The following is a 13,912-nucleotide window of genomic DNA, read 5'->3' on the forward strand; positions in this document are numbered from 1 at the left end:
CATCGTTGCCTTACACATTATTGTGAAATATAAATAAAACTTACTTGCATACAAATGTATGTACATACACATCTATTTAAAATGTTCTTCAGGGGAAGTTGAATAATATTTATTATGTTAATGGCGCGATTTTTTTTTTTTTTTCGCTACAACTGTTGAGTTGTGGTGAATTACATTGCCAACAGCTGTTATCTCGATTCAATTGTTATTAATTGTTGTATTTATTTATATGCATATAAATACAGCTTAATATAATTATTTAAGAGCAGCTGCATATATTTAGTATGACAGCTTGTGCACTGCTGGGCGTGAGTTTGTAAAAATGTTTTGACATTTAACGGAATAATATAAAATTTTTTTCTACAGATTTTGACTATTGGCAACTCACCGAAATGCTTTTATACATTAAAAGTAATTAAATGCAATATATTTTCGGCGCTGTAACTGTCTTTAAAAATCTTACATCTCATTAAAAAGGTGCCACGTTATCAAAGGTTATGAGCGATAATTATATGTATGTATTTGTATATGGGGCATTCCATACCAAAAGGGACGGGGTTCACACTTCATGTGTTTGATTTGTTTAAAAATTTTTAGCGTTGATGTACAAACATAAATAATAAATAAATATGAAATTTGAGCTTGATTAATACATTTTTAAAAACTTTGCAGCACAAAAACAAAATCAAATCGATTTAATAGTTTCCCAAATAGCACGAAAACGGGACGAAAAAAAATCGAAACAATCACACATACACACATCAAAATTCTCTATGAAAAGATATATTTAAAATTTTTTTTTTTTTGAAAAATTTTTCACACAAATTTTTTGATAAAAAAAAACTAGTTTTTGAAAATATGTCATCTCAAAAAAATTGAAAAAATTCATAATGGTAGCTCTGAGTATTGCGCAATATTTAAGTATTACGGGGTGCACTCTACAATAATTTGAGTTATGAATTTTTTTCCCACCGAAGTTGAGTAAAATGAGTACGTTACAAATTTAAAAATTTTTAAATTTTCTTTTTAGAATTTTTTTTTGCAGTTTTGTAGCCCATTAAATTTTAGTATAATAAATGTGCAAGTTTTAAGCGATTGCAAAACTGGCATAATTTTTTTTTTAATTTTCTTCCATAAGCCGTCAGCATAAAAAATATTAAAAATCTCGACTGTTTTCAAAGAAAAATTTTTTTTTTTTTGAATCATATACGTTCTCTGGTATTGTTGGTCCATTGTTAATTGACTAAAGGCTCAGTTATGCATACTTGGCTTTGCATGAGAGTTGTCACATAAGGAATCTGTTTAATGAGCTTTGCGTGTAGGCGGTTGCCCAACGCACAGAATTACATATGTACCTATGTAAAAGTCTGTTGATTTTTGATTTCTACGTAAAATGACATGCTATGCAGTGCAGTGCAAAGTATGCATAACTGAGCCTTAATGATTGTGCAAAATGTATAGAGGCGCACCTTTCAACTCATATAATTTGTTACAAATACATACATACATATGTACAAACGTACGTTTGCATCTCTAACGTAAATTTAAGTTTAATAATTTTTGCTTAAAGCTCGTATCGAAGTGCATCACCTTAATGCTTGTCTATTGTGAATGATTTGCGAAGCTTTCGCGGAAAGATGACGCTGTAGTTCGTTGTTGTGCTTTTTGGAGAAAAAAGCTTTCAATTTAAATTTTTTGTATAAGCTTTCTGGTGTAAATCCGTTAAATATTTATGTGAATATAAAAAGAAAACGAATGAAGCCACATAGCGCTTTATTAAGGGATATAGATATACATATACATATATATGCATTTATGTACATATGTATACAAATCGTCAGCTGAAATGGAAAAAGTCGTGACTAATATTTTTACTATATATTTTTCATAAAATGATGTGGGGAGTTGTAATTCGATGAAATCCATTATATAACTCAAAAAGTGAAGTTTGAACTTTTTATTAGTTATGACTTTTTGCATTTCAGTTGATGAAATATTTGGTGTTTACATTATTACTCACCTTCTTAATTTAGTCTCCAAAGCTACTAATTTAATCAAATTACAACGCAAGTACCAACCAATGGCCTATTAAGTACTTTAAAGCTAAGTTTTTATTTCAAAAATTCGTATAATGGTAAAAACTTAAAAATCCTCACTAAACTATGCTGAACTAAAGAATAAAAGTGAGAAAATCGAGCTCGAATATTTTTGATGATTCTTTTAATTTAACTTGTAGATGCGAGCTCAATAATTAGAATATTTTTTATGTATGGCACCTGGTTCATTAACACTTCATAATCGCTTCCTTTCTATGGTGGTTTCCTAATTTTCAACAGCTCGCTGTCTACATCTAGCCCACCGTTTCAACACTTCTGCCATATACGTATGTATGTATATTCATCAGTCTTTCGGCAAATTACTGTCACTCTTCCCCCGACTATAGGGTCGCGCGCCGCCCAACATACGCTCCAATAGACTCTGTTTCGATTTTCGCTTCGACGCCAGCACTTCCTTGCACAGTTCGTGAAAGACTTCGGCCACCTGATCGACATGATCCGCCGCTGATACTTCGCTGAATTTACATTCAAAGTCTTTGGCTAGAATTTCACCCTCGTCGCGGCTCACCTGACGCAAATGCACCATATCGACTTTATTGGCCACCAGCTGAACGGGCGAATCGGATTGTAGGTCAGATTTGGCGCGTCTTATATAATTGAAAGAGCAGCGATCGGTGATGGAGTAGACGAGTAGCAGGCCATCAGCCCATTGCAGTAATTCGGCGGCATTGGGGAATTCGTCATCGGCCTGCAGAGTGGTGGGTGGTGGTTGTTGGGTTGTTGCGCAGAAACGCATAATGTCACCACCAATGACACATTACAACAGCGTGATTCGTTGTTGTTGTTGTTGTTGTGCAGTGAAAGGTGACATCAGCCAGTGTGAATATGAAAGTAAAATAGAAAAATAAAAGTATAAATGAGTAAAGAAAGGAAAGGATAATACATAGTGCGCTTGGAGACAGTCGCACTGACACAGCTGCTAGACTGGGTGAGATTGGCACTCCTCTTTGCTAGCAGAAAATGGAAAATTGAGTTATTATTTCAACAACGAACTACTGACACACATTGCTGCAACGCGTGCACTCTCTCAGACTTTGGCACATAAAAAACTTTCTGTCGACTACACAGTTACTTTTGTAGAAGGAGCCTCCGAATAGGCGCACATACATACATATGTCTGTATGTGTTTTTTTTTTTGAGTTTGCAGAGTTCTGCTTCACATTTACAGTTGTCAACATGCAACAGGAGTGATTTCACCTATCACACATATATACACACACACACACTCGCATACCTATGCATACATGCAAGTGAGTGAGCCAACCATACACATTTGAATTCACTTAACACACAAACAATGTCCTTGCTATCCTTGCCGTCCTTGCTCTGGCGGCTGTCTGCCAACGGTTGTGTGTACATACATACATATTTACATATGTTTGTGTGCGAGCACGCATTGTCAGAATAATTCACTTACCTTGGGGCATGTGTCTAGTATTTCAAAAAGCACCGGCTCCCCATCCACCATCGCTTCGTGTTTGTATCGATTTTCTGCAATACAAATAAACATAAAAATGCTTTTATAATTTTATATGTGTGTGAGTGCAGGAATGGAAAGCAGTACTATATGGGCAAATATCTATGTACATATATATGTAAATGTAAATTAAATTTTCTCACCTTAAAGTGGAGAAGAATATATGACAGCACGCAAACTTTAGAATAAGTCAAAGTGTGATAATATTAGTGTGAAACTTAGAAAAGCTGGGTTGATACTGTGGAGTTTATGCAGGATACTTATGGAGTTATGAATATTTAAAAACTAGTATTTCACTTCATTCTTTGATGTTCTGGATGCAACCAATATTCAAAACAAATTTTATCGAAATCGAACAACGTTTAAGATATCCGTATACATTAGTATGAGCGTGTTTTTCATTTCTAAGAAAATTTTAAGGAAAATGGAATATGTTTACTACTTTTTGCTGGAGAAGTTAAAATACCGACTCCTAGCGACTAGCATCTCAAATTATAAAATCTGCAATCATAGAGATAATTCCAAAAACGTCGAGACTATGGGGACATTTCTAAGGTATCGAATCCGGACATACAACTTCCTTTTTAATACAGTTTTATTTAAAACAAAACAAAATGTTAAAAGTGATGTAAATAGGGAAAAGACATTTAAATTGGGCTACTTTTCTACTATCTCAAAAAAAAAAACAAAATTTTCAGATTTGTGGAACATTTATAAAAATTCGACAAATTTTAAATAGGGAAAATACATTTAGTTTGGGCTACTTTTCTTTGTTTAAAAAATGTTTATTATATTTTTTTAATGAAAATATAACTTACTATATCAAAAAAAAAAAAAATATGTAAATCCAAATTCCCAGCTTTGTGGAACATTGATAAAAATTCGACGAGTTTTAAAAAATGTTGATCACAATTTTAAATTTATTAATAAAATTTTATAGAATGGTTTTGAGCATACAGTTTTGTAGCCCACGTAATTTTAGCACAATAAAGTGTAAGTTTGAAGTAGCTTGGACTTGCTGTTGATTTTTGGCAACTTTTTGTTCGCGCATTTTCTTCCATATGTAAAATTTTTTTTGTGTGTGGATAACATAAGCACCACCTTACCCAAAAAAATTTACCAAAAATCAACGGTAAGGCTTGGCTACTTAAAATTTACATACTCAGATTTTTTTCTAAGAAATCTAATTAATAAGCTCAAAATTTTGATAGTACTTTGTCGAATTTTGCTAGTTTTTATACAGCTTATTTTTTTCATATCCATAAATTTGTTACGGGAATTAGTATTATTTTTATAATTTCACTTAATTCAAATTAGATTCGCTTCATTAAAAAAAAACTTAACAAATAATTATAAAAACCTTAAAAAACTTTTTGACAAAAATGAAAGACTGCAATATAGCTAGGGTACAAGTTTGACATAATAAAACATAACCAAAGATCATAGAAAATAAGAATGCTGGCTAAGTTTGTGGCTCCCCTATATTTTATATTCTTTGTGATAACGAAAATGCTGCCACGTTTGTATGAAAAATTGTTTTTGGGCCAGAGTGCAGGGAAAATCTTATTAAATTAATAAAGAAAACATTGAAAATAGGGATTTAATCGGTACAGATATGAAAAATCGGGCCACTTATACGTTTCGACTTTAAAAAAATATTCAGCGGCACAATTTTCTCAAAATCAGTACTGTCCCGCCAAAATCGCCACGAATGGTCACCGTGCCTATGATGCCATCACTGATACAGAAATAGAATGATAAATAAACAAGGGACGGTAAGCAAATGCTGGAGGTACCTACTAAATAATATAAATCTATTTTCCTGGCTACACTGAGTTGGGAGAAAATCGGAAATTTATTTTCTTTTTTTATTTTTTCTTATTATTTTTTAATTTTTTTGTAGTTTTTTTTTATTTTTTAAATTTCCTTTAATTTTTAGATTTTATTGGTTTTTTTTTGGAATAAATATCATTTGTATTTAATATTTTAAAGTTTTTAGATATATTACCCAATGAAATTGTTTTTAATCAGATATCGCGTTTTTAGAGTAAAATAAAAAGCAATTATCTTTCCCTCTATATTTGGGATTTAGAGGGGTTTGGGGTGTGCTTCAGTGCCGATGTGGAGGCCGGCAAACATTGGTACCCACAAGCAATAGCGTTGATAGGGTGACTTAAGTGGATCCCCTCATAAAAGGCGATATTGAATAATGAATCCTCTCGCTAACTTGCAAATATAAATATAGTCATTGTTGAGAGTAAAGTGACATGGTGGCTGAATGTGAAGGAGAGGGCTCTAGAAGGCCTTTAAATGCCTTACACACTTGCAGGAAAACGCTCAGTACGATATGGGGCTTATCCCTTGATTAGCATATCTAGATATATACATATATGTACATATAGCAAGCATTGGACCAATAATGCCCTTTGGTGTCTTACTATCGTGGCCTGCAGAAAAAAGGTTATAAATAACATATTTTTAAGTTTCAGGACTACTTAAGCGTTTTTCAAGCCTCAATCTATGCTACAACTAAAGTAGCAAAGTAGCTCTAACTTCTCAAAACTCAGACGTAAATATTTTCACCGACAGCCAGGCAGATAAAATCGCCACTGTGCTCGGTAGAATGCGAGTTGCTATTTACTGCATGCTGGATACAAAGAAATTAAAGGGGGTAAATGGGCTGATATGCTAGCTGAAATCCGGCCTAAATAAATCTACCATTGATAAGGACGCTAGACATCTTATCCTGCCCACATTTAGTCATACTTTTTGACATATTTCTGCTTCAAGAGTGTATGAACTAAAAGTCGGGAGTCTAGTACACATATACAGCTATCAATTTTCTTACAAGTCAATTAGACATGGCATTGATATGGAGGGCTAAACGTTAACATCTCTGAAGACAGCCAAGATCAGGCATTGCTCTTGCAAAAAGAGCAAACTATATACGAATGCTTCTACTGCCGTGAATTTTATGTGAAGTTCGAGCTTAGTGCTGATCGACTACACCGTGTTCGGGGACTGCATTTCACTACTCTATTTAGTTTAGTTTCAAAAATTGAAACTGAGCTAAAGATCGATAACGATATGCATGTATGTATGTATGTTTATTTGAAAATTCTCTTACTATGTATGTTCTATGAACGACTTAATACATAAATAAGCTATTATTCGTCGTAATGTTATAGAAATGCCCTGAATACCAAACTCGATGACCTTGGTTGAATTCACCTGGGTTGTAATCAAGTACATTTTCAGTTGTGGTTTATGACTTTTTTTGCTTTACTGCAGCGCTTTAAACTCCCATAATAAAAAAAAGAGAAAAATCTACAACTAAAAATTGGTGTGATTAAATTTCTATAGAAAGCACGCAAGTGCGGTGTTTCGTTTCTTTTGTTTGTGTTATTTATACACAAGTGTACTATGTTTGTTTTAATACATTGAAATATTCTATTAGTTTTTTTTTTTTTTTAGTCACACATACAGATTTACTTCGTCAAATATTTTTCCTGTCATTGTGAAGTAATTATTGAGTGTTTCCATTTTCCACTTTCCAACGCATTGTAATGGCACGAATTTATAGAAGTATCCTTTTACAAAAGTGGTAAATAAATAAGTGCTGCAATTAACTGGAATTTAGGTCAGGGTAGAGAAATATATATAGCTTTTTTTTTGTAATACTTTTTTTTACAAACTCATATATTCATTACACATGCATGTATATGTATATAATTGCATGTATGTTAGCATGCAAGTCTCTCTGGAATTCTTTAATAGCTCTCTTAAAATTTATTTTCAATAATTGAATTTTTACATCGCTTTTGCTTTAATGAATGCTTGGCGCTTAGTTGTATTTAAAATCAATTTCTCTTGCTGATATTTCATGAAGATAGCGCAAATCTGACGGGACTCACAGCCCAGTAGAGTAAACAAATGATTTATCTATAAAAAAAAGAAGATAATTTGAAATTGAAAATTTTCTGTATGGATCAGAATTTTTTATGAATTCCATTGATGTGCCTTATTTACGCATGGCTTTGTGTTTACTTTGTGGAATTCGGTTTTTTTTATAAATAATATAAATTAAGACTCGATATATTAAAGAGAGCAAATTATTCCTCAAAACTGAAATATGTATAAGCAGGCGGAAGGTGGAAATTTTTCTGTCGATTTATATTGAGAGAACAATTTGTGCACCTGGGGTCCCTCCACTTTTGTTAAGACGCAGCACGCACATCAGAAATTGGAGGAGAACCATAGCCAAACAGTCAAAAAAACTTAGCAAAAGTGTATGCGCCAAATATTTATTTATTTTGTTAATGAATGTGTGCTGAAAAAATAAAAAAAAACGAAATTTTTGCTTTGATGTATTTGGAAATGCGCTTGTAATTTCTAATTTCATCGATTCTGGCTAATATACATGTATATGTATGTATATTTTTAGACCAACAATCGTACTGCACCTTAATGAAATTTTGTGTAAGAGCGGTTTTTAACTTCCAGCTGTTCAGCATTATTATTTTCAGCAGAAAATCCGTTTTCCATTTCATAGCATTGTTTAAAAGAATTATTGTTTGGGATTTCATGAGACCCCCACGATTTTTCTAGGATTTTTAGAAATATTTTTCCTGGCATTACATGATTTATTTTTCAGGTCCTTTCGGGAAAGTTTTCATGAATTTTCGGGACGTTTTGGAATTGATTTGGGTCCGTTTAAGATCTTTCTTCGTGTTTTACTTTTTGGAATAATATTCATGAATTTTTGGGATGATTTCCATCACATAAGCAGGTAACAAAATATTGCCACGTCAAATATGCAACGCAAGAATTTCTCCAAAATTGAATTGTTGAATAAATTAAAACGTTACCATGGCACCTAGAATGACGGTTACAAAATTTTCAGTAATAAGCGGAATAGGCCTGTAAACCAGCGATAAATATGGCCCTGTAAGGCGCTTCATGGCAAAAAGCGGCAGAAAATTGATCGATGCACGCTTGTCTCGAACGTCGTTAAAATACATTACGCGAAAATGTTACGGTGTTGATTCACATTTTTAAAATCTCTTTAGAAAATATATGCAAGTAAGGATGGATTCATTGATCAAGATAGTAAGTAGAGCACAAAATGGTCTTATGAAAGACTTTTGCCTTTCGAAAGGCTGTGAGGAGTTGTAAGACCGCTGTTAGAATTGCCCTGTAAAATATATGTATTTTTTGTTAGGGTGCTTTTTTCGCGACTACTTTTTCCCACTTCTACCTTGAAATTTTGTGGGAAATACCTAAAAACAAATTCTCTGAAAATTTGAGCCCTTAACACTAACATCGATATTTCTTGAGATAGTGTGGAATTTTCATGGAATATTGAATTTACTACAAGTATGCCATTTATAATTTTTTCCGTAGCCTTTGTTATTTACAAAATGGGGCAAAAAAACGAGAATTTCATGAAAAATTTGGTTTAGTGACCCGTATTATCTCGCTGGTAATATTAAAATTAAGGGCTAAAATTTTCAGAGATTTTTTTGCGTATTTTCCACAAAAGTTCGAGGTGGGAGTGAGAAAACAAGTCGCGAAAAAAGGCACGTATTTATATTCCTTTTAAAAACAATAAAAATGAAAATTATTAAATAAAATAAAAAAAATAAAAAAATAAATTAAATTAAAATAAAGCAATAAAATCTCAAATTTAAATAAGAAAAAAAAATTATCAAGAAAGAATTAAATAGCATTTAAAAGTAAAGTAAAATAAAAAAGTGATAAAAAACAAAAATTAAAAAAAAAATTGAATTGAAAAAGACAAAAAAAAAATCAAATAAAAAATCTAAAACAAGGTGCTTAAAACTAACTGAAATAAAAAATATATATATTTTTTTAATGAATAAAATCTGAAAATTAAAAAAAAATCACAAAAAAAATTACGTTACAAAATGAAAAAAAAACGAGATAAACTTCCAAAAATGAAATGAAAAAAAAAAAATATTTTTCTATATCTAAAGTCAAAAGAAAAATGAACCAAAAAAGAAAAAATAATAATAAACAGATGCAATAGTTCCGAAAACAAAATATTGAATTAAAAAAATATTCTGGTTTTTTTAAATTAATAACATCTAGTTATTAAAAGAAGATTAAATTGAGCAAAAAAAAAAAATTGAATTAAAAAAGAAACAAAAAATTACATAAAAGTTTCTAAAAACTAAAGGGATTTAAGAAATACATGTATATATTTCTTTTTAAAATAATAAAATCTAAAAATTCAAAGATAATTGGATTTAAAAAGAAAAAATATGAATTAAAAAAAATAATAAAATTGCCGCCCGGGAAATATTCGCTTTAGAGACATAAATATTCTTAAATCAGTATTCAAATATTTGTCTGGAATAAATTGGTATTATTAATAATGTTCGCCCATAATGAGCTAGTATAACAAAACACAGAAGTGCTTTAAATTCGTCACTTACCGGTTTGATGATCATATTCGCCGATATAACGCTTGGTTAGGAAACGCACAATCAGAGCTGAAAGGGAGGAATGAAAGAAAATAAGAACCTATTAAAACTCCATTAATTAGTGTTTGCTATGAAATATGCAATAAATACTACGACATGATATATATTCCCCCAAATACCAAAAAAGAAAATCATGTGAATTTAATGTAAATTAAAAGAGCAATAAAACGCGCAAACGCCCACTAACTGTTCACCTGCCTGTGGGCGCAAAAAAAAAAATACAACCAAAGGGAGCAATTTTCCCTCAAAAATAACAAACGAAGGTGCCAGCGATGAATTCGGGTCAATGAGTGAGAAGCACAAACAAAAAAGGGAAATGTAACATTAACGAAACGAAAAGCAGCAAATTGAGTCCAGTAAACAAAAACGAAATGTTGAATTTCACTGCTTGACTTCATTATAAAATCATGTATATACATATGTACATACATTGTTAAACGAAAAACTGTCAAACAAATGGAAAGCAGCTTAAGCAACCACCCACAAAAAACGCTGGAAGACTCGGCGCACACTAGCATTAAAAAATATGCGCGTGCCCAGTAGGAATTGGCTGGAGTAATACAATTTGTTTTTATTAAGAATAAAGGGCACTCATGGTCTGAGAAAAGCTTTTGGTTTATTATATAAACTTGGTCACGAACTGGTCTGCTAGCTAATAATACTGGAAAGAGCTTTGGCCAAACTTCCCTCAATAGGTGGCGTTTCACTTGTGCTCTTTGATAGAGTCAGGATCTTAGGACATAATATGGGGTCGTAGTCTGGCGGAATTCACCAAAAAAGCCAACTCTGGATAAGAAGCTAGAGCATCGTCATTTGTAGGTGTCAGCGGAGCACTCCACACCACGCCTAATATAGCCCTTAACGCTATGCTTAGCGTCGTACCCTTTTGATATTGCGGGCTAAGTTGCCGCGTTCACTCCCCCATCAGGCTAAGAAACTCTGGTTTTCCCTTTCACCTGGCGTACGAGCACTCGGCAATTATTGGAAACTTTGACTTCATACCGAAGGAATTGGATCGGTGCATTCTGAGGTTGGCTTCGAATGGATCCTTCTATACATACATCCCTTTGAGGGATAAATGGGGGAATTTCAGCTCCAGAAGAGAAGAGATCCAATAATAATTTTTCCGAAGCTAGACGTTAGAACTGTTGGCTGTTGGATTACCGATTAAAAGGATAAATATCGACTCTGATAGCGAAACGGAACACAGCATGATGCGTTGGAAACTGATCGAGGAGTACCTGACATCTCTTTCAATCGCCTCGAATTACATCTGAATCAAGTTTCTTTGGGTCTCAGAACATGCGACATAAAATTCCCTACAGGTAGGACATAGGAGTTTCTGCGACAACTTAGATAAATGAAATTTTCGTCGAATCAGCAAATGCTGGAGAAAACCCCGACATGAAAAGTTGCAAAATCTTTCTGGCTTGGTTGCGACTTCTGCGCCAACTCTCGATTCTGATTGGTGTACTGTTAGGAGACTGTTCTTTAAGAAAACATGCGTTGCGGCTTAATATCGTCACGGACGTCTATTGCTACAGCTATTAGAAGAACGATGAATTGGAAATATCACTCTCAGCTGTGCAGTTTTTGCTGGATTAAGGTTTAAACACCTCCCGGGAAACTCTCTGGAGTGGACATGAGCCGTCTGCGGAACCCTTTTTTGACCACCCAGCGCTTTTCCTAACTTCACATAGATTACCTTCAGTTACCGCTCCAGGAATAATCTACAAGGTAGTAATAGAATTTACATTTAACTGAATGAGCCTCTTGAGTTCTGTAAAAAAAGAAGAAGTAGTAATATAACATTTTTCAACCAGGTGGCAACCCGCTTCAAAAATATTTTCGGCCGTAGACTTTCATAAACCCCTTTGGTTTGTTACCCACATTGCAAATTTAATTTATATTACTAATTAAATTAAACTAAAACTTTCAAACAGGTGGCAACCTTCCACAAAAATATTTTCGGCTGTCAGCCTTTTTAAACCTATTTATTTTGAGAGTCATACGGTAATATTTAATTTATCTTATTAATTAACTTAAACTGAAATTTTCAAACAGGTGACAGCTCCCTAAATATTTTTATTTTTTTTTAATATTTTAAGTTCGACCGCTAGCAATATATCAGTGAAAACTACATTCAATTTCATGCATCAGTTTTTGAATGATGCGCGTATATACATACAGACAGACAGGCAGACGGACAAAAATTCTAAAAATTTTTGATTTGGCGTCTGTTGCTCTAGTACCTCCAAATTAATTTTTCTTTAATATTTATAATGCGCAGACATCATAAAGCCAAAAACTTGCTAGAGAAGCACATTTTAAAAGCTCTGCATTTTTTTTCCTATTGGGTATGCATACGTTTGGGTGTGTTTACGTAAAAGCGAAAGCCTTTCTCTCATTTCTGAAAAACAGCTGCTATTGTTCAGCCAGCAGCGACGCCAGCTACAACGAGGTTGTTAAACTCGCAACCTAAAAAAGGACTTCCGTTTTCAATTTATGCAGCACAGCCAGGGGAGAAACGCTACAGGCGAATTGCGCACAAACATACATAAGTGCATGCAAATTAATTTCACAAACATACATACATACCCACATACATAAGAACGATCTAATATGCTTGCTGTCCGTTACAAAGTGTTACTGCCGGTGAATTGCACCTTAATGTTGCGTGTTTGGCTCACACAAAAGACGGACGGACATATTTCGTACAACATACTCTGACATACAGCCAGATGAGAGCAGCAAAGCCAGCAGCAGTACGCTTGTGTTGCATATTACAGGGCGCTTGAACTTACATTTGCACGCAAATTTCCTGCGATGTAAGTTTATAAGCTCGAATAGCAAACACATAACAGAGAGATAGTTGCATGGCAAAGTAGCATAAAGGTAACACAAAATCAACATGGCAACCAGAGGCAGAAGCAAAAGCAAAAGCAAAAGTGGATGTAGGGAAAAAAAGTGGACTACCAAAGAACCATAGAAAGGTAGTGTAACATGGAAATTTGTACAGGTTTTTTGCCCGGCACACATGAGTTCTTCTAGCGAGTGAGTGTGCAAGCTGCAATGCTTTGCTTGCGGCCATGCCACTGTGCGGCACGGCGTGTGTAGTTACACTTCGGCAGTTCATGCAATTTTGCATGTATTGGTGCTTTTATGCAAATGACATTTTGTCCACTTGATTTGAGTAGCAGACCCCACCCACATCAGCTTACAGCGACAAGCAATGATGAACGCCTGCTGGCAAATTTGTTTGAATGGGTAAAGCGGACTACCTACATACATACATACATACATGAGGGGTGGGGAGGGTAATAAAGAGTTTGTACTAAGTAAACGCAATTTGAATGAGGCAAACTACATATTTTGTGTGAAATTGAGAAAATTTGCAGTTGTGCGCACCAAGAGTAGAGTAGAAATACTGTAAACATTTTCTTGCATTGCCTGTTATTTAGGCTAATTGTGGTTTCATGAGGAAATACATACATATGGACATACATATAATGCAACAGGGAAATGAAATGCATTTGGAATTGTTGTTGGATGTCGAGATATGTATAAAATCAAAGAATTTGTGGCACGAACATGTTTACAATGGACAGGATGGCTATCGAAAAATAGACTTTTATTTTGAGTAAAATTTGTCTATTTCCCGGCCACGTTTTTATTGCAGAAATTTATTTAGAACGAAAATGCTTTGACTGATGGAGGAAGACTCCTCTCCACAAAGTACTTGATAAATAGCTAGCATGGCGTATCCTATATGAATTTGTGTTAGAGGTGTATAGGGTGATCCAAAAAAAAAA

General features: G+C 33.6%; 1 protein-coding gene across 1 annotated transcript in view; it reads right to left on the bottom strand.

The window, feature by feature from the left end:
* Positions 1-2,158: 2,158 nt before the first annotated feature.
* The window catches only part of LOC118747461 (ras-related and estrogen-regulated growth inhibitor), a gene marked incomplete in the record, with an annotated part of 25,913 nt that continues 14,159 nt past the window's right edge, over positions 2,159-13,912 (bottom strand). Inside the window, 3 exon segments of the mRNA XM_036481509.1 lie at positions 2,159-2,805; positions 3,535-3,608; positions 10,053-10,109. Coding sequence (XP_036337402.1) covers positions 2,401-2,805; positions 3,535-3,608; positions 10,053-10,109 — 536 coding nt within the window.

This window comes from Rhagoletis pomonella, unplaced genomic scaffold, assembly GCF_013731165.1.
Source record: "Rhagoletis pomonella isolate Grant_MI unplaced genomic scaffold, Rhpom_1.0 Rhpom_scaffold_00012, whole genome shotgun sequence".
NCBI lineage: Eukaryota > Metazoa > Arthropoda > Insecta > Diptera > Tephritidae > Rhagoletis > Rhagoletis pomonella.